General features: G+C 49.2%; 1 protein-coding gene and 1 non-coding gene across 3 annotated transcripts in view; both read left to right on the forward strand.

Annotated features, from left to right (window-relative positions):
• The first annotated feature begins 4,968 nt into the window (after positions 1-4,968).
• LOC127196767 (U6 spliceosomal RNA) lies at positions 4,969-5,075 on the forward strand. The gene has a single exon (XR_007831536.1). It is a non-coding gene; the product is annotated as a U6 spliceosomal RNA (small nuclear RNA).
• Positions 5,076-15,665: 10,590 nt separating this feature from the next.
• Efhd1 (EF-hand domain family member D1) overlaps positions 15,666-24,267 on the forward strand; it is a 40,342-nt gene continuing 31,740 nt past the window's right edge. The window contains exon 1 of one of the 2 annotated variants that reach the window (XM_051154262.1): positions 15,666-15,886. In XM_051154262.1, coding sequence (XP_051010219.1) covers positions 15,777-15,886 — 110 coding nt within the window. In that variant the 5' untranslated portion in view covers positions 15,666-15,776. Of the gene's footprint in view, positions 16,082-24,267 lie in introns of both variants that reach the window. The other variant, XM_051154261.1, reaches the window with a different exon arrangement.

Below are 24,267 nucleotides of genomic sequence, written 5' to 3' on the forward strand. Positions count from 1 at the left end.
TTTATAGACCAGGCTGGCCTCAAACTCACAGCGATCCACCTGCCTCTGCCTCCCTGAGTGCTGGGATTTAAGCCACCGCACTTGGCTGTAGTTCAGTCTTCTTTTGAGACAATCTCAGAACTTCATTCATGGCAGGCAAGCACTTTATTACAAAACGACACTCCAGCACCCTGTTTTTTGTTTCATTTAATTTGTTTGCTTTTTAAAATAAAAGTAAACAGTAAAATAATTTTGCAATTACCTGAGGAGGAAAAGAGGGGGGAGGGTGCTTTTGCAGATAGTGGAACAACAAGGAAAGTGAATGGAGGGAACTTCAGGGTAACTAGAAAAAAAAAAACCAAAAAGCAAAAAACCAGGAAGCAGAAGCACATGTTTAAACATCTCATTATCATATACTAGAAAATGGATGGACGGTACACTGACTGGACCTTTAATGCACGAGCATGACGGAAGATCTGCTATTAAAAATCAGAAGTTAGGGGCTAGAGAAATGGCTCAAGGTTAAGGGCACTGTCTGTTCTTCCAGAGGTTCTGAGTTCAATTCCCAGCAACCACATGGTGGCTCACAGCCATCTATAATAAGATCTGGTGCCCTTTTCTGGCATGCAGGTGTACACACAAGCAAAACACTGTACATGTAATAAATAAATCTCTTTTTTTATGTTAAAAAATCAGAAATTGGGCTGGAGAGCTCAGCGGTTAAGAGCACTATCTGCTCTTCCAGAGGTCCTGAGTTCAATTCCCAGCACCCACGTGGTGGCTCACAACCATCTGTAATGTGATCTGATGCCTTCTTCTGGTGTGCATTATCATATACATTAAATCAATCAATCAATCAATCAATCAATAAATAAATATTTTTTAAAAATCAAAAATTACAGGCTGGAGAGCTGGCTCAGTGGTAAAGAGCATTGGCTGTTCTTCCAAAGGACCCGGGTTCAAGTCCCAGTACCCACTATAACTTCAGTTCCAGGGAATCCAACACCCTCACACAGACATACATGCAAGGCAAAACACCAATGCACATACAATAAAAGTAAATAGATCTTTAGAAGTAATCAGAAATTATTTATCTGTAGAGATTGACTTTTACCTGTGTGTTCCTTGTGTACATGCCCTGTGTGTCCAGATACCCAAGGAAGCTGGAAGAGGGCACTGGGTCCCTAAAGTTCACCACAGGAGGTTGTGAGCAGCCCGATGTGGGCGCTGGGACCTGAGCCCAGGCCCTCTAGAAGAGCACACTTAACCCATCAGCCATTTCTTCAACGCCCCCTCCTATTTACTTTTAAATCTTAAGCGTCCATTAGGCAAACATGTTCTGGATTTTTTGTTATTTGGCATTGAACCAAAAACTAAAAATGTGCTCTACCTCTAAGTTATATCATCAGCCTCTGTAAGGGGCTCAGAAGGGAGCTAAGATTGAATAAAATATACTTTTTTTTTTTTTTTTTGAGACAGGTTATAATGCAGGCTGGCCTGAAACTCAAAATCCTTGCCTCGGTTTCCCAGGTGCTGGGATTATAGGCCCACCCAGAATAAATTTTCACTTCAACTATTCTTGACTTTTCACCTTTGTTGGATTATTTTTTAGTGCTCACATGTGCCAGGTACTATGCTCGGGATCAGGGATCCAAGGTGACTTCATGAAGGCCCCTCTAAGTTTTCCCCCCAGTAGGAGGGACAGCTATGCCACTCAGGGAGGACCAGGGAAGACGTCTTGCGCTTCTTTCTCCTTCCACTTCCCACATCTACTGCCCTTTCACCTCCAGGCCATGCATCCCTCCTGATAGCAAACCTGCTTGTCATCCCCAGGATGGAAATACTCACCCATGGGCGTGGGCCTGAGGCCGGCGGTCATTCTCAGCAGGGGCCGGACACAGCACACAGCACTCACTCCCCTTTAGGTGTTCTAGGGTTCTTCAGCAGGCTCACAGTTCAGATGGACCCCTGAAGCACCTGTAGTTGCCTCTGCAGGTGGGTGGTAGGTGAACCCCTGGGTCTGCCTCCCAAAGGAAGGGCTTCATGCAGACATATGTCTTGGGTGATCGGCATGGTCACTGTGGTGGCGGCGTACATGTCGTCAACTCAACTCTCCGTGGGATAAGAGACCAGGGCTCAAAACACTGACTACCTCTCAACCCCCACACAGAGTAATAAGCCCAGAGAGGAAGGAGTGGGGCCGAGGCAGAGAGCCATCCACCACATACGTGCCAGGAGAGGCTGGAGTGCGAAGGGTTATTTCTGAGTCTCAGATTTAGGGCATCAAAACATAACAAGGGAGCTGAACAGGGTAGTGCACACCTTTAATGCCAGGTGGATCGCTGTGAGTTTGAGGCCAGCCTGGTCTACAAAGGGAGTCCAGGACAGCCAAGGCTACACAGGGAAACATTGTCTTGAAAAAGCAAAACAAAGCAAAAACATAGCAAGGGGCACCGTTTCCTGTGCTTTGTTTTGAAACAGGTCTGTTGTAGCCCAAGCTGGCCCCAAACTCACTATGTAGCCAAAGATGACCGTGAGCTTCTGAGGCTTCTGCTTCCCTAATGTTAGAAGTACAGACGCCTACCACCTTGCTCAGTCTGCAGTCCTAGGGCTTCTTGTGTGCTAGGCAGCCTACCAACTGAGCTACATCCGCATCATATTTATATACATTATGTGTATAGCTGGGCATGGTGCACACACCTGTAACCCCCACACTTTGGAAGCCGAGGCAGGCTCTCTGTGAGTTCCAGGACATAGTAGGCTCTGGACAGCCAGGCCTATATGGCTTCTTTTCTCTTCTTCACCTCCTTCTAGGACCGGCAGTTGTAGAGTTGTAGACTGGGCTTAGGGGTGTGTGTGTGTGTGTGTGTGTGTGTGTGTGTGTGTGTGTGTGTGTAATACTCCTGTGTGGTTTGGGTTTTTTGTTTTTTGTTTTGGTTTGTTTGGTTTGGTTTGGTTTGGTTTGGTTTGATTTGGTTTTGGTTTTGGTTTTGGTTTTTCAAGACAGGATTTCTCTGTAGCCTTGGCTGACCTAGACTCGCTTTGTAGACCAGGCTGGCCTCAAACTCACAGTGGTCCATCTGCCTCTTCCTCCTGAGTACTGGGATTAAAGGTGTGCACCACCATGCCCGGCCAGGTTTTGTTTTTAAATTAATATTTTTCATACAGACCCATTCAATGAAAGAGACTGTAGGTGCCACCAGAGACCATCAAGGGCCAAAGAGCAGGTACGTTAAGGCCCCTATGCTGTTGTCAGCTTCTTAATGAGTCACCAGCTGCTTGTAGGGTACTGTTGTTAAGCCCCAGCCAGACTCAGCAGGTGGAGATGCTCCAGGTGCCCAGCAGGTGGAAGAAATTGAGAGAGCAAGGATGGCACTGGTCAGCTGGGAACCTGCTCCTGCCTGCTGTGGGTCCTGAGGCCTCCGGAAAGAACAGTGTCAAGGCTGGAGAGATGCCATTTGCTGCCCTTACAGAGAACCTAGGTTCGGTTCCCCAATACCCACATGGCAGCTCACATACATTTGTGACTCCAGTTTTAGGGGATCTGATGCCCTCTTCTGGCCTCAGGGACTAGACAGACACATCCCTGGTACACAGACATACATGCAGGTAAAACACTCAAACATACAATTTGAAAATAAATAAGCCTAAAGGAAGATGAAGAGGAGGAGAAAGAGCGTAAAGAGGAATTTCTGAGATGTCCCTTGTGAGTCTGAGGAAGAAAGGCCACAGCTCAACGCTTTAGTCCCCCTGGATCTTGAGAGGGGGATTGTGCGCCCACACCTTACCCACACTACCTTTGTGCTAAGCCCTCTCATAGCGAGGGGCTCCAGCTGTCTAGAGAATGAAGACTCAGCCCGGCTGTGGGCCCTAAGGCAGCCAGAGGACACAGCCCCCTCAGCCTCCCCCACCTCAGGTGGGGCAATTTCCTCCCAACCTCAGGGCTAAAGCTGACATCCCTTAGGTGAAGACTGTTCTAGGCACTGAGGCACTGCCAATAGGAAGCCTATTAGTACGTTCAGGAACTGGGCTAGCTGAGAGCCTGCATGGCCTGAGGTCCTCCTGGCAGCTTGTTCCCCACAGCAGCCACCATCGACCTCCTGTCAGACCTGTCAGACCTCCTGGGGGCTCTGTTCCCCCAGGTTAGTACTGGTTCCTCAATCCAGCTTCCTTTCTGGAGGAGAGCCCATGGGCCTATCTGATGCCAGCCTGCTGGTAACCACTCCCACCTCTTCACCTGCCCAGCCCAGTCAATAGTTGGGCACAGTGACACCAGCTGGTAATGACATCATGGAGTCTACGTCATCTCAGCTTTGTTCTGTTGAAGTTTCTAAGTCAGCTGGGCTTGAGGTACCCATGTACCTGGCTTCTTCCTCTTTGAACTTTTTATTGACATGAAAACAAGTGTGAGCCTCAGAAGTTACTAAGAATAAATTCAAAGGGAAGTTACAGGCCAATAGCGAATGCCCACAGTACATGTCTGCCAAAGGGTTTGTGCCAGAATTAGATAAGGAACTTTTACGTCTCGGTAAGAGACCATGCAACCAGAAGTGGGCCCAAAAAACGTGAACAAACACGGTACCAGAGAAGATACATAGAGGGTTAACAGACAAATGAAGTGTCACTGGTCACCGGGAAATGCTGTTCAAAACCACAGTGAGGCTGAAGGTGTGGCTCAGTTAGCAATTACTTGCCTAGTATGAACAAAGCCCTGGCTCCGGTTCCCCAGCACCACATAAACTGGCCACAGATGACCCACCTGTAATCCTAGCACTTGAGAGGTAGAGGCAGGAAGATCAGAAATGCAGGGCCAGCCTGTGTTACCAGAGACCATCAGAGAGGTGGGGGTAGAGAGAGAGGGGGGTGGATGGACGGATAGATAGATGATAGATAGACAGACAGACAGACAGACAGACAGACAGAGTGAGCTATAAGGAGAATGGAGAATTTAAGGCCAGCTTGGGCTACATAGCAAGATACTACCAGGCAGTGCTCTTCAGGAGCTCAAATACTAAAATTAGAACACAGAAAAGATTAGCGTGATCCCTGAGCAAAGGATGATATGAAAATTTATATATGAAACAGTTTGTATCTTTCTTTCTTTCTTTTTTTTTTTTTTTTAGTTTTGTTTTCCTGGTAGCCTTGGCTATCTTAGACTTGCTTTGTAGACCAGGCTGGCCTTGAACTCACAGAGATCTACCTGCCTCTGCCTCGCTGAGTGCTGGGATCACAGGCGTGCGCCATCAAACCCAGCTAGCAGTCTGTATTTTAACAGGGGGAAAAGAGGCTAGGTGTAGGGCTGAGTGCACTTGCCTTGTACTAAAGCCCTGGGCCACAAACCTCTGCAAGTGTCACACACGAGGAAGTGGGACTTTTCCAAATGGAAGCATAATATTTAGAACCTTTGCTGCCCTCCTCTCAGTAACTAACAGAACCTACACACAATGGCACAGACAGCGATTGCCATCGCAGCTTGCTAGTAACAGTCCGGACTAAAAGCAGCTCCAGTGCTCACCATGAACAATAAGCAAGAAGCAAGCTGTGGTATATCCACCAACAGGAAGCTGTTCCTCAGGGAGAGGGAGGAGCCACGTTGGAGAAGTGCGGCTGCCGTGACTCTACTTATACAGAAGAGTGGAAGGCTCGCTCTCGCCAAGCTGTCAGCACGAGGGACACTATGACCTCTGAGGCCTGTCCTGGTCCCCTTGGAATGCTTCCCTGGCCTCTTCGTGGAAGCCCTGCCTTGTGCCCTTGTGGCCCAGCAGAGTGAGTCTCCCGTGTGTGTGTGTGTGTGTGTGTGTGTGTGAGAGAGAGAGAGAGAGAGAGAGAGAGAGAGAGAGAGAGAGAGAGAGAGAGAGAGAGAGAGAGAACACAAACACAGAGGCCAGAGACTTTGGATTTCCAGAACTGGAGTTACAGGCAGTTGTGAGCCGCCTAATGTGGAGGATGGGAAGCAAACTCGTGGCCTCTGCAAGAGCAGCAAGGGCTCTTAACTGCTAAGCCATCTCTGTTTTCTTCTTTGTTGTCTTAATTATTCCAAGTAAACAATTAACTCTGTGTGGTTCAGCTGATTGGTTCCCTGCAATCGAAAGGAAGCTCTTAGCTCTAGCTTAATGGCCCAGTCTCTATGTAGGGGCGGATCCTGTTACACAAGCAGTAGACGCAGCACCATGTGCCGTTTTTAACAGATGCACATCCAGGCCAAGGCTGCCATCACATGTGTTCACCACAGTGCGCCTGCTTTAGTCCTTGCGGGTGTTTGCTGGCCTGCGTGTGTTTGAGGCAATCTCCCATAGCCGCAGCCATGGACCACCATAGGCTCAGGCTTTGTATTTAAATAGATCGAGGCTCCTGCTGCAGCTTGCCTGTGCCTGTCTGTCCATGCCCAGGCCTGTTTGTCTAGATTTGGCCCTGGGTGGTGCTGTCAGGCTATACAGCGACGGGGGTGGGGGGTGGGTGTGGGGAGGGCAAGGGTTCCTCCTGAGAAGAGGTTACGAGGCTGTATTCTCTTATAGTCTGTATGTCTCTACTCTTTGAAGCAATGCTTTGCTGAATGACACAATTTCTTTTAATAGCACGGTCGTTTTCTTTTAATAAAGCACAGCATCATACCAGGCATTTGTTGTGGCTTCACACACACACACACACACACACACACACACACACACACACGTGTACACTCAGAACTCTGTGGCGAACCACCTTCCCAGCAGCCACCAGGAGGACGGTGCTCTGTGGACAGGTGCCTGGACCAACAAAACACAGTCCACATACACAGTGGCGTTATCGCCACCTTAGAGCGAAAGGAGTCCTGACACAAGGCTACAAAAGGGATAACCATGACGACCTCAGCTCAGAGAAACCAGGTAAATTCTGGAAGGACAGGTGCTGTTGGAGTCTGGTAACCCATGTGAGGACCATAGAATAGTCAAGTTTCTAGTGACTGCATAGAAAATCAGTTGATGTGGGCAGGGGAAGAGGGCAAGAATTGCTGGTTTCATGTGATTTTGGGGGGCAGTTCACGGAGCCTAGGCTGGCTTCAAATGTTTTGTGTCTCCCAAAATAACCTTGAGCTCCTCCTGATCCTCCTGTCTCAGCCTTCCAAGTATGGGGGTTGTAGGCGCCAGCCACGGTGGCTCCTGCATTGGATGGTTCAGATGGTAACTTTGTCATTCAAAGCCACACAGAATCTTAGCATGGAAGTCATAACTAATCTCAGTTCTCAGAAAGCTGAGGCAGGAGAATCACAGGTTTGAGGCCACCCTGGGCTAAGTAATGAGAGTCTGTATTCAAAAAGGATGGAAGGGAGGAAGGAAGGAAGGAAGGAAGGAAGGAAGGAAGGAAGGAAGGAAGGATGGAAGGAAGGAAGGAAGGAAGGAAGGAAGGAGAAGGAGGAAGGAAGGAGAAGGAGGAAGGGGGGAGGGAGGGAGGGAGGGAGGGAGAGAACATAGTGCTAGACTCTCATACATCCCTATTTTATGCCGGCTTCCAGGCACATCTCTCAACACATGCTATCCCCAACTTCTAGCATTTCTCTCTTGGTATGAACTTTACACGAACATTCGGGATGCCTTTCTGGGCTCTTTTCTATCTGCCTTCATGACGTTTATGAGAACTATTCATGTTTCCATGTGTTCATTTTCACAGCTGCATAGAATTACACTGTATGAGTTTTACCATTCATTAACAGGCATGTGGATTGTTTCTGGTTTGGTGTCTGCCTTTCAGTACACGCCTTTCTGTTTGGTGCATGCTGGGAAATCTGCCTCCTTCTTCTGCTCCTCTTTCCTCTCTTCCTCCCACCACACCGCGCGCGCGCGTGCGTGCGTGTGTGTGTGTGTGTGTGTGTGTGTGTGTGTGTGTGTGTGTGTGTGTTGCTTGGTTGCTTGGGGCCAGACCCAGGACTTTGAATGTTAAGCCAATGCTCTGCTACTAAACTGCACCCTTACTCCTTACTAGTCCTATTATTTTTGTACGTTTTTGTTTTCCCCCGAGACAAGGTGTCCTGAACTCACTTTGTAGACCAAGCTGGCCTTGAACTCACAGAGATCTGCCTGCCCACAACTCCAGAGTGTTGGGATTAAAGGCAAATGCCACCACACCTGGCTTGTTTTTTTAAGTTTTTAGCCCTATTGTTTTGTAAGTTTTATGCTCAGCAGGATTTTGTCAGTTAATTAAAACTACCTGTAGCTCATTCATTTCAGTTAATGTTCATGTTTTCTTACAATCTTATAGCTCTGAATATAAATTCATGTTATATATACTTAATTTTAATTTATTTGTGTCTATGTGAGTGTGTGTGTGTGTGTGTGCATGTGCCTGTGTGTGTGTGCCTGAAACTGGAGTTGCAGACAGCTGGGAGCTGGGAGCTGGGAGCTGGGAGCTGGGAGCTGAACTTAGGCCCTTTAAAAAGAGTAAGCAGTGCTCTTAACCACTAAGCCATCTCTTTAGCCCCAGCTCTAATTATTTTTAAACATTTCTTCTCCTCTTTGTGAATGTGTGTGAAGTTTTTCAAATATTCATGCCTAACTGTACTAGGACTGCTCTCCCCAATATGGGTGGCATCCTTTGAAGGAGGTGGCAATATGACTCGCTCCTGCCTCAGTAAGCTGGGCCACTTCCTCTCCTTCACACTGGGATTTGCATCCTCAGTGCTCCTGCTCCTCACGTTGGAGCACACTGGACAGAATCCCACCCAGTACCTGATTTCCCAGGGAGCAGGTCAGCCCACCTCTCGGCCCCCACGATCTCTGGAGCCAGTTCCCATAGGAACCTCCTCTTCAGCATCTCTGTGCATCCCAGTTCCTCTAGAGACCCACCACAATACCACGTGAAGCTGCTGTGGGAAACAACTCAACAGTCCCTAAGAAGGCTGAGTATAGGAACATCGTCTCACCTAGCAAATCATACAGATCCATGAGAATCAAAGCTGAACGTCCACATGGAGATGGAACATGAACTTCCACAGAAGCCTCACTCTTTGTATTTAGGAGGTGAAAATAAACCAAAATCCCACCAAATAATAAAAGATGCTACATTCATCCAATGGAAAAGTATTCTGCCACCAAAAAAAAAAAAAAAAAAAAAAAAAAAGAGAGAGAGAGAGAGAGAGAGAGAGAGAGAGAAAGATGAGTACCTATTGCATACACTACCTAGGTGAACTGTCACCACCTAGACATGATGGGACCTAGAAGAATGGAGCCAATAAAGGAGGTGGACGGAAGTCTCATGCAATAGCCAGCTTTATTCAGAGCATCTGACAATTCATTTTGAGGGTTAAGAAGAATCACAAGAGTAAAGTCTACAATCACAAGGACAAGCTGCGTGTGACAAAAAAACATGCTTTTCCACAGAGGCATATAAACCCTTGCTCGAACAACAGCAGTAAGCAATAACAAGCAATTGGAAATAAACTCACCCCTATCCACCACACCTGGGATGAGGGTGCAGGCACAGCCCAAGAATAGTTCCATGTGTTGAAGAAACAGATCACAAGACTCATGTCATGGTGGTGCACACCACGCACTTAGGAGGCAGAAGCAGGCAGGTGGATGTGAGTTCAAGGCCAGCCTGGTTTACAAAGAGAGTTCCAGGACAGCCAGGGCTACACAGAGAACCCCTGAAGACCTGTGTCTTCTTTTCCTGTAGTTTTCAGACAGTGAACCCTGGAGACGATTTTAGAAAGTGAAAGAAGCCAAACACCTATTCAAATGTGCCGTGAATCTTTTTGAATGAAATACGTAGACCAAAAAAGGAAAAAAAAAAAAAAAAGAAAGAAAGAAATACATAGACCAACTAAATCTATGGAGATAGAAACAGAATGAGAGAGATAGGAGCTAGAGGGCTGGCGTGTGAAATGATGTCCTAAGGCATGCAAGTATTTTTCTGGATGATGACTACCTTTTGGAACTACAAGGAAGTGGTATTTGCACAACGGTGTGAATGCGTCAAATGCCACTTAAAGGAAGGAAGGAAAGAAAGAAAGGGGCTAATTGAAGTGGCACATCCCTGTAATTCCTGCAGGGAGATAGAGGCAGGATGATCAGAAATTTAAGTCATTCTCAACTACATAGTAATTTTGTGGCCACTGTGGGTGACATGAGACCCTGTTTTTGTTGGTTGGGTTTGGTTTTATTGTTTTGTTTCTGAGAGAGAGAGAGAGAGAGAGAGAGGGGGGGGGGGAGTGAAGGCAAGGAGGGAGGGGCTGGGATCAGCTCAATCCCTGAAGCCCTAGCCTGACTCACACACAAGGAAAGGCTGCCACTGATTCTATGTGCGATGTTAATCATCTTTCCATCAATGAAACAATCATCTGAGGTTGTGGCCATGGTCAGTTGGCCATGGTCAGTTGTGGTTTCTTAATAGCTCTTCCTCCCTTTTTCACCCCAATCCCTTCCAACACTCCAACACAAGACAGGGGGGAAAAGGCTAGAGGGAGAAGGGGTGTAGTTCTTTTTGGCTATTTCCTGATATTTAGGGTCCTCGGGTTCCTTGGGGTAAGTCCGATCCTCATTTCAGGCCGTCTCCAACTTCTCATCAAACTGCATCAACAGCAACCAGGAGCAGCAGAGGGGAGCAGCAGGGGGCAGGGGAGCAGCAGAGGGGAGCAGCAGGGGGCAGGGGAGCAGCAGGGAGGGACAACAGCATTCTTTCTTCCTGAACCCCAAGTCTTTCTCTGGACCTGGCATTTATTCCCTCTCCAGAGTCCTCAGAATTGGTGGACTATCTGCAGCTGGCAAAGAGCCCCTCTCAGAACCAGCACGAGGCCTGTTGTCTGCTGCACTGGACAGTCTGGATCAGCCCTCATATCCCACACCTGGGATTAAAACAAAAACATGTTTACATAACTGAGAACCCAAAACTTCCTTAACAACCACATGTTGGGATGATACTATTGGGCACATACTGGGTTAAATAAAATAAAATATATTAAAATTACTTTCATCAGGGTGTGTGTCTCTGTGTGTGTGTATGAGAGGAGAGAGACAGAGAGAGACAGAGAGAGAGAGAGAGAGAGAGAGAGAGAGAGAGAGAGAGAGAGAGAGAGAGAGATAGTTAGTTAGTTGCTGGAGGCCTTGGAGGTCTGCCCAGGACCTATGCATGCTAAGTGTTCACTAAGCTATGAACTTCATTCAGACCTTCCTTTTACATTGGGTACTAGAAAGTTTAAAATACTCAGCAGAGGATGATGGAAAACATCTGTCATCCAGGCACTTAGAAAGTAAAGGCAAAGCAGGAAGAATTCAAGGCCAGCCTTAGCTACACAGTAAGTTCAAGGCCCAGCGTGGCATACATGATAGCTTACTTCAAAAAACCAAAAGTAAAATAAAAAAAATTTAAAGTCTTCTGTTAGATGGTCTGACCATCAGTGCTGTGTCCAGGTGGACAGAGATGAAGATGATGTCCTTGTCATCTATTCATCTAGGGCATATTGCTTCCGATAGTGGTGTCTTTATCACAGCAATAGAGACCCAGCTAAGATGCCAGCTGTGGTGGTGATGTCTGTAATCTCCACATCTGGGAGACTGAGCCAAGAGGCTGTGCCTCACAGCAAGGGATGCCTCAAAAGAATTTTTCCATGTTCTTTTCTCTCTCTCTCTTTTATTCATTCTTTCAAGACAGGATTTGTCTGTGTAGCCCTGGCTGTCCTGGAACTCTCTCTGTAGACCAGGCAGTCTTTGAACTCAGAGATCCACCTGTCTCTGCCTCCTGAGTGCTGTGCTTAAAGGTGTGAGCCACCGCTGCCTGACCCATGTTTTTCTTTTAGCATCATCCTAGAATCTCTTGGCTTTCTAAGATAGCTGTTGTCACCCAGGTAGCCTGGGTCTGCAGTAGGCCCTAGGTATGTCCTGTGGTCCCTAGGCTCTGGACGGTCCCCCAAATCGCAGCTGTAGATAGCCAGAGCTATCTACAGGAGATGTGCATCTCTGGGGACTGAAGCCTGATAACCCGACCCAGAAGGTCTGAGGCATAGAGCCCCCAGACTTTTGCTTCCACATTTGAATGTCTGGTTTTCAGAGGCTTCTGCTGCAGCTGAGCCAGCTCTGGACCTCAAGGGCTGGGCCAGGAGTATCACAGGTGCAAGGCTGTCTAGCTGTTAGAAACAGGACACAACTGTGAGGAACAGTGTGCTGGCAGCAAAGGGAAAATTTTGATGCCAACCACTTCCAAATGACTGGTATGGCAAGCCCACACCTGTTAGGCCCCCTCATTTCCTGCTGATCATTACTCAAATGTCATCTCCAAGGTACCAGAGGATGTTTTCTTCGGTCCTTTATTTATTTAAACTTATTTTTAGTAATTAAGAGTGTGTATGACTGTGAATGTAGGTTGGAGCCGAGGCGTGGGTCCCTGAGGCGGCCAGGAGGTGTCAGATCCCTTGGAACTGGAGTCACAGGCAGTTGGGGGCCACCCCCAAAGGTGCTGAGAACACAACTGAGGTCCTCTGCAAGAGTAGCCAGTGCTTGTAACTGCGGAGCCACCCCTCAAGCCCCATTCTTTGTCTTAGTATATACTAACTGAAATAGATCTGAGGTTTCTCCACAGAGCTCTGCCCTAAGTGCAGATGTGTGAGCAAAGTAACCATCTCATCTGAAGCCATTGAGTTTGGGGATGGCTTGTTACGTAGAAACTTAACTGGGCCAGAAGTCTTGGAGTTAAAACAAGCTTTACATTGGGCTTGGTGGTGCAGGCCTGTAATCACAATGCTCGTGAGGTAGAGGCAGGAGGATGAGGAGGTCAAGGCTATCCTTGGCTACATAGAAGATTGAGAGTAGCCTGGGCTACATGAGACCTTGTCTAAAAATGAGAGAGAGAGACAGAGAGAGAGAGACACAGAGAGAACAAATAAGAAACATAATTGATTTTTCCTATGAAATGGAGAAATTACTCAGCCACTCCAGAAGAATATTAGCAAAATAAATGAGATCATGGAATGAGATAATCAAGTCACAACTGCTCTAGGCAAAACACTAAACCCTCCCTATGTTTCTTCATGGCATTTCTAGTTTTCTTTTTTAGATTCACTTTTATCTGTGTGTGTGTGTGTGTGTGTGTGTGTGTGTGTGTGTGTGTGCATGCATGTATGTATATAGATGTGTGTGTTGTGTGGGGGGGGTGCTCACAGGAGCCAGATGAGGATGTTGGATCCCCCGGAACTGGAGTGGCAGGTGGGTGTGAGCCACTCAGTGTGGGTGCTGGGAACTGAACCAGGGACCTCAGCTGCTAGAGCTTTTAATCACTGAGCTAGCTCTTCAGCTTTGCCTAATAGTTAAAGCAAGCAAGCAAACAAACAAAACAACAAAAAATCCCAGTGCTCAGGAGGCAGAGGCAGCGAGCTCTTGGTGAGTTTGAGGCCAGCCTGGTCTACATAGTGAGTTATGGGAAAAAATCAGAACTACATAGTGAGACCTAGCCTCCAAAACACAAAATTATATTCCTTTGTTTTGTGTATGTATGTGGGTGGGTGGGTGCTTGCCATGGTGGATATGTGTGAGGGTCTGAGGACAGCTTTCTGCAGTCAGTTCTTTCCTTCCACAAGGTGGGTCCTGGAGATGGAACTCAGGCTGTCAGGATTGGCAGCAAACACCTTGTGTGACAGTCTCCTTCAAGATCTAAACATCTCATCCTCCACAGGAGCTCCTCATGCCAGGAGAGGTAAACAACAAGAAGATAGGTTCAGGAACTCCCTGAAATGGACTGGATTCACTAGGCCCCTCCCTGCCAGAGGCAACAGAGCCCAGCTACAAAGAAGGCTCTCAGATGAGCCTTGCTACCAAGACTCGGACAAGCAGAGCTTCAAGGAAAACTCTCAGAGGAGAAAAGCTGCAGAGGACTCAGATCAGAACAGCCGCCTGGGAGAGGTTTAGACCGACAGAGGCACCTGGAGAGGACACTGCCCAGCCTGTTGTGCTGTGTAGTGTGCTCCAGGTCCCCAGCTTTGTGTCACCCATGCTAAGGTGGGCGTCGGTGATGCTGTTGGTTTTGAGTCATTTCTGCTCTTGTAAGTAACCCCAATAAAACCCATTGATTCACCAAATTGAACCTTGCTGGTATCTGGTCTGTGGTGGGTTCCCTGTCTAGGATGAGTAGATGAGCATGTTTTGTCTCCCCAGGAAAAGTTTTGTCACACAATATACCTTTACCTACTAGCCCATCTTGCCAGGCACCCAATGGCTTTTGAACCATTACATACACACTCCATCTTGAACCCAGGCTCTCCTTCATGGCAAGCGCGAAGATCTGCTACCGTGGCTGTTCACCACATAAGTGTTTTTGGTTTGATTTTTTTTTTTTTTTCCTTCTGAGACAGGGTCTCTCTGTGTAGCCTTGGCTGTCCTGGACTAACTTTGTAGACCAGGCTGGCCTCAAACTCACAGAGATCCTCCTGCCTCTTGCCTCCCTAAGTGCTGGGATTCCAGGTGTGCTCCACAGCACCTGGCTCCATGTTTGGTTTTTGAAGCAGAGGGTCTTACTGTATAAATATAGTCCAACCAAGCTGCTAAGATCCTCCTGCCTCAGCCTTCCAAGTGCTGGAACCACAGGCTCACATGAGCCACTATGCCCACGAAAAGTACATTTATTTAATGACATTTTCTTGAACAGCTTTAAAAAAAGAAACACATATTTTACTTTGTGCATGCTAGGGATTAAACAAAGGCCCTCTCTCAAGCTAAGCCCTGGCACTCTGCCCTCGAGCCACACACCCCTCCATTAATTTCTTTTTTGCTTTGTTTCCAAACAGAGGGTCTTGATAGGAACCCCAGGCTGGCTTCCGGCCCTGGCATTCTCTTGTCTCTGTCTCCTGAGTGCTGGGGCTATAGGCATGTGCCCCTCGCCTAGCTAATCAAATTATGCTTTCATCAGAGCACACGCAGGCTCTGAATCTCCCCTATGGCCCCTAAGATGCACAAGCTACCAGATCATCCATTTCTGAGGCACACACCACAGACACACCCCAGTCCTCAGCCCACAAATGCAGAGCTGGTCCCTAGTGTAGCCACTATCGTGTTTACAAGCTGCTTCTCCACCACGTTTGGCTGATGTAACCCCCATTCGCACCACATCTTTCCTTAGGGAGAATGATGGAGGCTCTACTTGTTTTTACTTCAATCGCTTGTTCTAAAAGAAAGAAAGAAAAAAAAAAGGGAAAGGATGAAAAAGCCAAGATATCTGCTGTATTGGTCTCTTTCCTCTGGGGAATCAAGAATCAGGAGGTTTTTCTCAATTTGTTTATTTGTGTTTAATATTTTTAGTTTGTTGTGGAAACATTTCAATGCTACAGAAAAGTAGCTCTGCTCTGCCGGGGGCATCTCTTAATCCGGGGCCTCAAGGCGATGACTGTCGCTAACACACGTAGGGGGGTAGAGATGTCACCAGGATGCCAAACTTAACTCCCTTGCTCCAGGTCTCCAGGGGACCGCAAGGTTCCCCAGATCCCCGACGGCGGATTCTGGCCGCAAGGTCAGTTAATTTCAGGGTTCAAGACTAGACTGGGGGACTGAGCAGGATCCAGTCCCCAGCCTCTGGGAGGGCTAGGCAGACACGACCCCTAGGACGCGCAGACACTCGCTCGTCCTCTGTCCAGCAAGGGGTCGGTCCCACTGCTCCCGCGCCTCCTTAAAGCCGCTCCACCCCACAGCTCCACCCCGCCCCGCCTACCTGCTGTTCTACCCAACCGCCGGGTCCCGAATGTCTTCACCAAGCGTCACAAAGCCACGAGCCTGTAAAGAGCGCACAGCTCTCTGCGTCCGCGTGCCGAATCGCGCATCCCAGCTCCGCCACCACCGCCCGCCACCATGTCCGGCGAGGAACTGGCCCGCAAGCTGCAGCGCCGGCTGAGACTAGAGGCGCCGGCAGAGACCGACCTGGGCGGCTTCCAGCCCACACCCCGCGCTGTCCCAGAAGGGTACGGTGAGCCAGTACCGCTTGCCCACCCGCCCGCGGCCACCGCGGACGCCGAGCTGAGCGCCCGGCTGAGCCGCAGGCTAGACGTCCACCTAGGCGCAGCGCGGTCCCGCCGCTCCAAGGTCTTCAACCCCTACACCGAGTTCCCGGAGTTCAGCCGCCGCCTAATCAAGGATCTGGAGAGCATGTTCAAAATGTGAGCGGTGGTCCTTCGTCTCCGAGGACCGGGAGATCGGGAACAGAGTCAGGGGCTTGCCGCGCCGCGGGTGGGAAGTTGCGGGAAGGAGGTGCAGGCGTCCTGGGTGCACTGAAAGTCTGGCCCAGCGCAGTGAGATCATGCGCACCAAGTTCATAACGCGCTTTGGGGGATGTGAGAATTAGGGGCCTTCTGTCCTGGGCGGAGCTCAGAAGTTCCCATTAAAAAGCCCCCTTCCTTGAGTCCCCTGCTCCTCAGGGCGGAACCCGCCCCTACCCCCTGCTCCTCCTAGCCCCCGCGCCCTCCCGCGCCCCTCCCCCGTCCCCGTCCCCCTCCATTCACAGTTCCAGAGATTTGCTCTGAGCAACTTCTAGGAAGCGAGCCCGAGGTGCATCTCAGCTGCCAGCCTTAACTTTATCAAGCCTCAAGGGAGAAATTAGCTGGATTGTCCTTTTATCTTTTAAAACAAAGGAGAAAGTTGGCCCTTGTCTTCCTCACGGAGTCTGAGAGATGAACCAAGGCTGGGAACTTGGTTGCGTTAAAGTCGGAATACACGAGGAAGTCCCCTAGACCAATGCGGGGCCAGGAGCCTCCTAGGGGCATCGCCTATTCAATTACCCCTTCCAGCCGGTTGAGTTGCAGATGCCGCTGCCTCGGGACTGGTGCCTCCTGCTAGTCACTGGGATGCAAGAGGAGTGCAAAGACCCAATAGGTGGTCTGGCGCGTGAGAAGTCTCTTCCCTGGCCCCTCATTTCTCCCACTTGAAGTGGGAAAGAAGCAGTAAAGACCCTTGCTTTTCTTCCTCTTTCTCCTCCTCCTCCCCTCCTCCTCCTCCTCCTCTTCTTCTTTGTTTTGTTTTTAGTTTTAGGCTTTCTTTCTAAGTGGTGACACTCCCATTTAGTCCCATTTGGATTTGGGAAGTAGAGGCAGGCAAATGCTATCTGAGAATTTGAGGCCAGCCATGGCTACCCAGGCTCAAAAAAAAAAAAAAAAAAATCACATTTATATATTTACTGTGAGTGTGCATGTGTGAGGAAGTGCTACAGCACACTCATGGAAGTCAGAGGACAAGTTGTGAGAATCCGTTCTCTCCCTTCACCCTGTATATGTCGGGATGGAACTCAGGTGGTCAGACCTGGTAGCAAATGCTTACCAACTCGCCGGGGCCCACCTTTGCCTTCTAAGGCCACAAAGTAATCTGTACACCAAAAATGCCTCACTAAGCTATTAATATTATTTCCAGAATTGGGCCGGGTCCGGAAAAATGGCTGGGGGAGCGAAGGCCACTGGCCGGGTCATGCTTGGGCGTCTTTAAGTGCGCTTGGAATGTGTTTGCCCTCCTGCAAGGAGGCTCTATTTAAAGGCGCTACAGCCTCTGCTACTCATGATTCCAGGTCCGAAGAGCTGGCACCTGCAACACTCACCACCTCTCTCAGTCCCTGTCTCCAAACAGGATTTGGGCAACTGAGGAAGGTGGAGTTGGGACTAAAGAATGAGACTGGGGCGAAGGCGGAAAAGCCAAGGAAGACACATTGGCTTGACAGAGACAAACATCCCACCCCAATCCCCCCCAGAATGTTTTCTGTGGGTTTTACATTTGAGGGGAATGGCTGCTTTAGCCTGGATGCTCCCCGGTGTATGAGTGCCTCCAGTCCTGGCAGATTCTTCCTCACCTTGCTCTATGGTCTCTCCAGATTTTGTTTTTACTGGGAAACACACTTAGGAAGGTTAAGTTTGTCCACTGCCGAAGAGGCTTCAAGTCCATTTATCTTGTGGGACTGAGTAATGTTGGTCCTGGCAAAGAGCAGGCATTGCTCCAGTGTCAAGCTAAGGGGAAGGCAGTGTGTATGTACCCAGGAGTCCCGGGAGAGCTGACAGCTCAAACTGTACAGGGTGTTTCTACAGAGCTGTACTGTCCATCTGAATTCTAGGTTAGATCTTTTTTCACCTGCAATAAAACTTAGCATAAACAATAAAGGGAAGTGATCTGGCTCCTAAAATGAAGCCAGCGCCTGCCTCAGGTATGGCTGGATCTGTGAGACTCAGGTGATGATGTAGTCAGCGGTGTTTCGTTTGTCTTCTCTTCCTCATTCTCTCCCTCCCTCTTTGTTTCTTGATTTATATGGCATCTTATATAGCCCAAGCCAGCCTCGAATACACTATGTAGCTGAGGCTGGTCCACGGTGCCATCTCTTTCTTTCCAAGATAGGGTCTCATTCTGTAGTCCAGACTGGGCTCCAACTCTTGACATTACTAGTGTACACCAACAAGGCCAGCGCAGCTCTTGGTTTCTAAGCCATCTTCCTGTCCTTTCTTTTCTGTTCTTACTCTCAGATGGCTCCTTGCAGTTGCAGAAGATGTGGCCACAGTTGGTCCAGAGAAGCTCAAAAAAAAAAAAAAAAAAAAAAGGTCATAGTAGCAGCCTTTGTATGTGCCCTTTTTAGGTGTGTGTGTGTGTGTGTGAGAGAGAGACAGAGAGAGACAGAGACAGAGAGACATACAGAGAGACACAGAGATACACAGAGACAGAGAGACAGAGATTACTATTTTTAATGGGCTCTTAGCCAGTTGTTCAGGGTGAATCCATTTGCTCTCATTGGCCAGGACTGAGCCTGGTGCCTTCCCTTTCTCCAAAGGATGCACATGTTTTTCCCACATCTGCACCCAGCTCTCCCTACCTACCTCAGGCTCCCCATGCCTAATAGAAACAGGGCTTGCTCAGCTCAGACCTTCCTCAGGCAGGATCCATGAGACCCAGTAATAAAAGCTGATATCCCCAGCTGAATTCTCTTTTTCATCAGGTGCTTCTGCTGGGTCTCCCATTCCTGAGGCAGCAGGAACTTCATCCTCTCCCCACCCCACACAGTCAGGGCCTCCACGTCTAGGAGATTTCACTGTCTAGATTCTCCTAATATACGCTGGTTTTAGCACTCATCCAGCCTGGTGTCCCAGGGGGACACGAAGCCCTAACCTCACTTTCTGAAGAGTCCAGAGGTGCCTCGGGCTGGCCAGCTGGCTTGGTTGGAGTCCTCCCCTCTGTCTATTCCATCAGCTGGTATTTGTGTGCACTTACAGGTGTGTGCCTGAGCTCCACTGCCCTTTCCCAGGCAAGCGCAGGCCCGGAGCCCCCTTCCACCCTTCTGTCAAAGCCACTGGGGCTTGGTGATTTGCAGATCTGCTCTGGCCTGGCCGTGTCACCTGTCTTATAGGCAGTTAAGGTTCCTTTCCTCTGCCTACAGTATTGCTTGATTTTATTTATTGAGATAAGGTTTTTGTTTGTTTGTTTTGTCTTTTTTTTAACAGAATAACCAAGCTGGTTTGGAACTCGTGGCATTGCTCCTGCTTCAGCCTTCCACGTGTTGAGAAGTATGTGTGTGCCTGCCCCTTTGGCTCTGTATTACCTTTTTCTTTTCTTTCTTTCTTTCTTTCTTTCTTTCTTTGTTTAGAGATTTATTTATTATGTATACAGTATTCTGCCTGCAAGCCAAAAGAGGGGACCAAACCTCATTATAGATGGTTGTGAGGCACCATGTGGTTCCTGGGAATTGAACTCATGGCCTTTGGAAGAGCAGTCAGTGCTCTTAACCTCTGAGCCATCTCTCCAGCCCCCCTTTTTTCTTCTCTTTGAGAGAGAATTTCATATATCTTAGGCTAGCCTTGAACTCATGATGTAGCCAAAGCTGACTTTGAACAACTTCTCCTTCTCCTTCTTCTTCTTTTTTGTTTTGTTTTTCGATACAGGGTTTCTCTTGTAGCCTTGGCTGTCCCAGATTCGCACTCACAGCAATCCTCTGCCTCTGCCTCTCAAGTGCTGGGATTAAAGGCGTGCACAACCACACCCAGTGACTTTGAACTTCTGATCCTCCTGTCTCTAGCTCCCAAGTGCCAGGATAGCAGACTTACACCACCATATCCATCTATGCAATACCGGGTTTAAACCCAAGGCTTTGTGTATGCTAGGCGAGTACTTTACCAACCAAGCTATACCCCCATCCTTCCGCATGACTTTTAAAAGAAAATAGAAAATTATAGTGGGACTTCTGAGGTTCAAACCTCCCCTCCCCTCTCCTCCCTCCCCCACTCCCATCCCAGGAGAGTTCCTTTGGGCAACTGGTTTAAAAATCCTTTGTGGGGCTGTCTTCTCCTATGTTATGTGGGAAGCAGTTCTCTGACATTTGCTGGGAAGGCTTCCTGGGTTGGTTTCAGCCACTGACTTTCAAATATTTATTTATTGTTTTTTATGATTATTTTGGCTTTTGCAAGTAGTGTCTCACTCTGAATCCTTGAACTCAAAGCCAGGCTCCTGCCTCAGCCTAAGTGCTGGGATTACAGAAATGAGCCTCCACACCTGGCTTTACTCACAGGTTTTCTTTATATGACTACAGAACTCAGTTCAGTACCCTAGGTAGCCGAAGGCAGCCACACTTCATTCTTCATAGCTCTGAAAGCCTGCAGGACAGGAGTTGGCTGCATGATGCCTGCTCTGCTGCTGGCTCCAGGTGAGAGGGAATCTTCCTGTCCCCCTTCTCTCTCCCTCCCTCCCTCTCTCCATCCATCTATCTGCCTGTCTGTCTGTCTGCTCAGAGGCTTCTAGTCGCTGACTAATCCAAAACAACTTCATCATAGTTTAACTTATTACCTCTGCAAAGACTCTGTTTCCAACCAAGGTCACTTTGTGGCGTTCCTGAGTGGATATGGAAAGAGAGGGAAGGGGCACTACTTAACGCAGGAGATTGAGGGAGACAAGCCACTCAGTACTCAAAACACTCTGGAGAGAGACTTCCAAGGAGGACCTGAGCTTTTTAGGAAGGCAGGAATCTCAGACTTACTTAAAGCCAGCGCTATGCCCCTGTGGCCCACCTCCATCCCCACAGACTAGCCTTCTCAAAACCCATAGTCCTGTAGAAAAGCCAGCCAGCGGAGCCCAGCCTCACCTGTGCCAGGAGAGCTCTGGCTTCAACCGGCCTGCCAGAATTTCACTTTTCAGTAGTTTCTAGATGTGCATTCTGATGTCGCCTTCTCTCCCCAGGCCCCTTTGCAGGGTGTAACCTGATTAGTCCAGCACACACAAAGCCCAACCACTCTTTGTCAGGAAGCAAGGCTAGATAGATTCACTCAGACGCAGAAGGAAAATAAAATTCTCCGGTCTTTTATATTTTATTTTCCTGTTTTAAATGACTTGGCATAAGGGTTCCTTGCGTTTTCAAAGCTTGGCGTGGGGGGGTGGGGTGAGTGTGGGGGGATGGGGAGGTAGGGGGGTGGTTTCCCCGCCCGCGCCCCCTGGGGAGCTTGCTCAGTTTTTGGAGTAGGTGTCAAGTGTCCTGAGTCCTAAATGGTGCACCGGAGAAGAAAGACAACTTTCTAATGAGTGTGGGAAGCCAGAGGCATCAGCAGCCTGGCCAGAGCTAGTTGCCTCTCTGTTTCCAAGCGTGTAAATGTGCCACTGGATAGCTGGAGCCGGAGGAATAGTGGCCTGATTTTAAAGGAAGGGTGAGAAGCGCCCAGAAGAAACTGACCCTATAGTGTGTGTGCGCGGCTGAAATGTGATCAGAGCTGGCTGTGCAGTCAAGGTTAGACAGGAAACTTTAATTACCCAGGCTGTTCCAGAGGCCCCTGGCAATGGGGAGGTAATGAGGACAGTCACTTCAGCCGCTTGCAGGCAGGGCCCAAGCACAGCAGCTTAACATGCAGCCCAGCACAGCAGTGAGAGCTTGGGTTTCAACTCCCCAAAGAGAGGGTGGGAACTGGAGTGTTGGCCGGCAGGATGCCGGTTTTTATGAAGAATCTGAAATGCTGATGTCATGATGCCCTGCCAAGGCCACATTCCCCACCACCAGGACATCATTGGCCACTAAAGATGTAGACTTCCTTCATCTCTCCTGCCTCATTTTCTTCCTCCTCAGTCTGTCTAGCAGGAGACAGGGCAGGAGGAAGAAAGGGGATGCGGGGTGTAGATGACTGGGTTTTCTTTCTTTCTTAGTTTGGTTCTGGGGCTAGAGCTCCATGCCTGTGCGTGTCAAGCATACCCTGTACCGTGAAGCTACAGCCTCAGCTCTTCTAGATTGGCTGAGACTTTCAGAGAGGGAAGTGCGGGCATGCGCAGCAAGGGCAACGGTCATAGAGAATCCTATCATGAAGGGGAAGGGGGGCTCTGGGAGTCTGTTGTTCTCCTGGGGTACCCAAGTCTGTCTCTGCAATCCATGTCAGTCTCCTGGCTGTTCTGCTTGCCTGTGGGTATAGGTCATGGGGCAGGCTAGAATACGGACTACTGGGCGGGGCTGTGTAGGATGTTATGTCCACCATCTCCTGAGCCTTCTTTCAGGTGACCCTCCACCACACTCCTCTGGCTTCGAAGGGCCCGGGTGACGGACCACGTCCACTCCTGCCTGCCTCCTATCCTTGAGAACTGCTTTTGGGGATGCCTCCTCCCTTTCCCTGCCTCCCTCCACCCTCAGCCTCCTCTGTTCTCGTCACCAAGCGCATCTTGGGGGCGGGTGGTCATGCCTCTGACTTCCTCCCCCTCTGAAAGCCAGCAGTGTGTGGAGTCAACCTCCAGCAATGGGACTTGTCCTACTGAAGAGCAGTGGCATGTGGTTTTGCCGCCTAGGAAGGTCCCTAACCCTTGGCTTGGAGGCTTAAAGGCCTTTGTGTAAGGGTGTGTGTGTGTGTGTGTGTGTGTGTGTGTGTGTGTGTGTGTGTGTCTGTCTGTCTGTCTGTCTGCCTGCCTGCCTGCCTGCCTGCCTGTCTGTGTCTTGTTTCCGGGTGCTGAAGATAGAGGCCAGGACTTTGTATGTGCTAGGAAAGTATTTTTACCACTGAGGGACGCTCAACTCCTGGGCTGTTTTAATTACTTCTAAAACAAATTATCATGTGTGGCACACACGTGTGGAGGTCAAAAGACAAGGAGTCAGTTTGCTCTTTTCACTTTTATGTGGGTCCAGGGGGCATTGAATTCAGGTCTTCAGACTTGCATGAGATGTATTTTACCTGCTGAGGCATCACACCGGCCTTGTTTGTTTGTTTGAGCCTGGAATCAGTCCCTTGCTTCTGAATGAAGGCTGGGTTGTTTTTTGTTTGTTTGATAAAGCTAGGGCTTGGTTGCTGGTGATAGCAGCAGACCTCCTTCTAGTCTTAGGCTAAGCAGGGCCTTGGGGACAGGGTGGCAGACAGGGTGGAGACCTACTGGAGTGTCAGGGGGCTCTCTGTAGCTGTGCTAGGGTCTGATTCCAATCTAGTGACCCTCATCTCTGGTGGGTGTGGTGGCCGCCTGCTCTCCCTACCCAAGGCCAGTGTTAGGTCACAGACCCACCCTCAGCCTACTGCCAACTTGGCTTAGGACTGTAGGAAACAGGAGAACAATGTTCGGGACCTTCGGGCTGTTGTGTGCTGGTCCTTCCAACCTTTCCTGATGGTGAAACACCAGGACAGCCCCCCCAGCCCTCCCTTAGTCTCTCCCCTCCCTCCTCCCTGCCACACTGCTTACAGTGTACCCATTGTGCCTTGGGGACAGTTCTTGCCAAAACTACCTCACTGCTGACAGCCCCAGCTCTTTGGCCATGGGGACCTGCTGAGTTCAGTCATGCCCTTGGGGGAAGCTGGCCCTGGATTCTGCCCAGCTTGGTCTTGGCAGTGCCTTTCTCTGCCCCTCCCTAAGTGCTTCAGGCTTCCCTTTGCAGAGTAGCCAGTGGTACTGAGTGCTGGGGGGCCCCAGCGGTGCTCTGTGCATAGGAGTCATATACAGACTCAGTTTGTGGTCACGCACACATGGGGATTCACTCCTTCCTTTGGGTGCTCTGAATTGGGTGCCAGCCGCAAGGAAATGGAATCACGGAGAAGCCAGAGGACTGGCCCTATAAGTGGCATAGTTTAAACCCAGATGGCTTGCGTTATGGTCCCCTGTATCAAGACCTGCCTCCTTTAATGTCACTTCCAGGCCCCAGGCTCTAAACCACAGCCACCCTTGACACAGATCACCGCACGTCTTGCCTCTGCAGACTGCCTGAACTCCAGGTCCCACTGGACCACCCACCTCATGTCATACTTGGCCCCGTCCATCCATCCTACGTGTCGTAGCCACAGGGACCTTGCCTGAACTCCAATCTCATTACTCGCTTCCCTTTTCAGAGGTCCTTGCAGATTAGAGGCAGCGTAGAACATTTGTGAAGCAAAGCCCAGACTCCTCGTCA

Source organism: Acomys russatus, chromosome 12 (genome assembly GCF_903995435.1).
Source record: "Acomys russatus chromosome 12, mAcoRus1.1, whole genome shotgun sequence".
Lineage (NCBI taxonomy): Eukaryota > Metazoa > Chordata > Mammalia > Rodentia > Muridae > Acomys > Acomys russatus.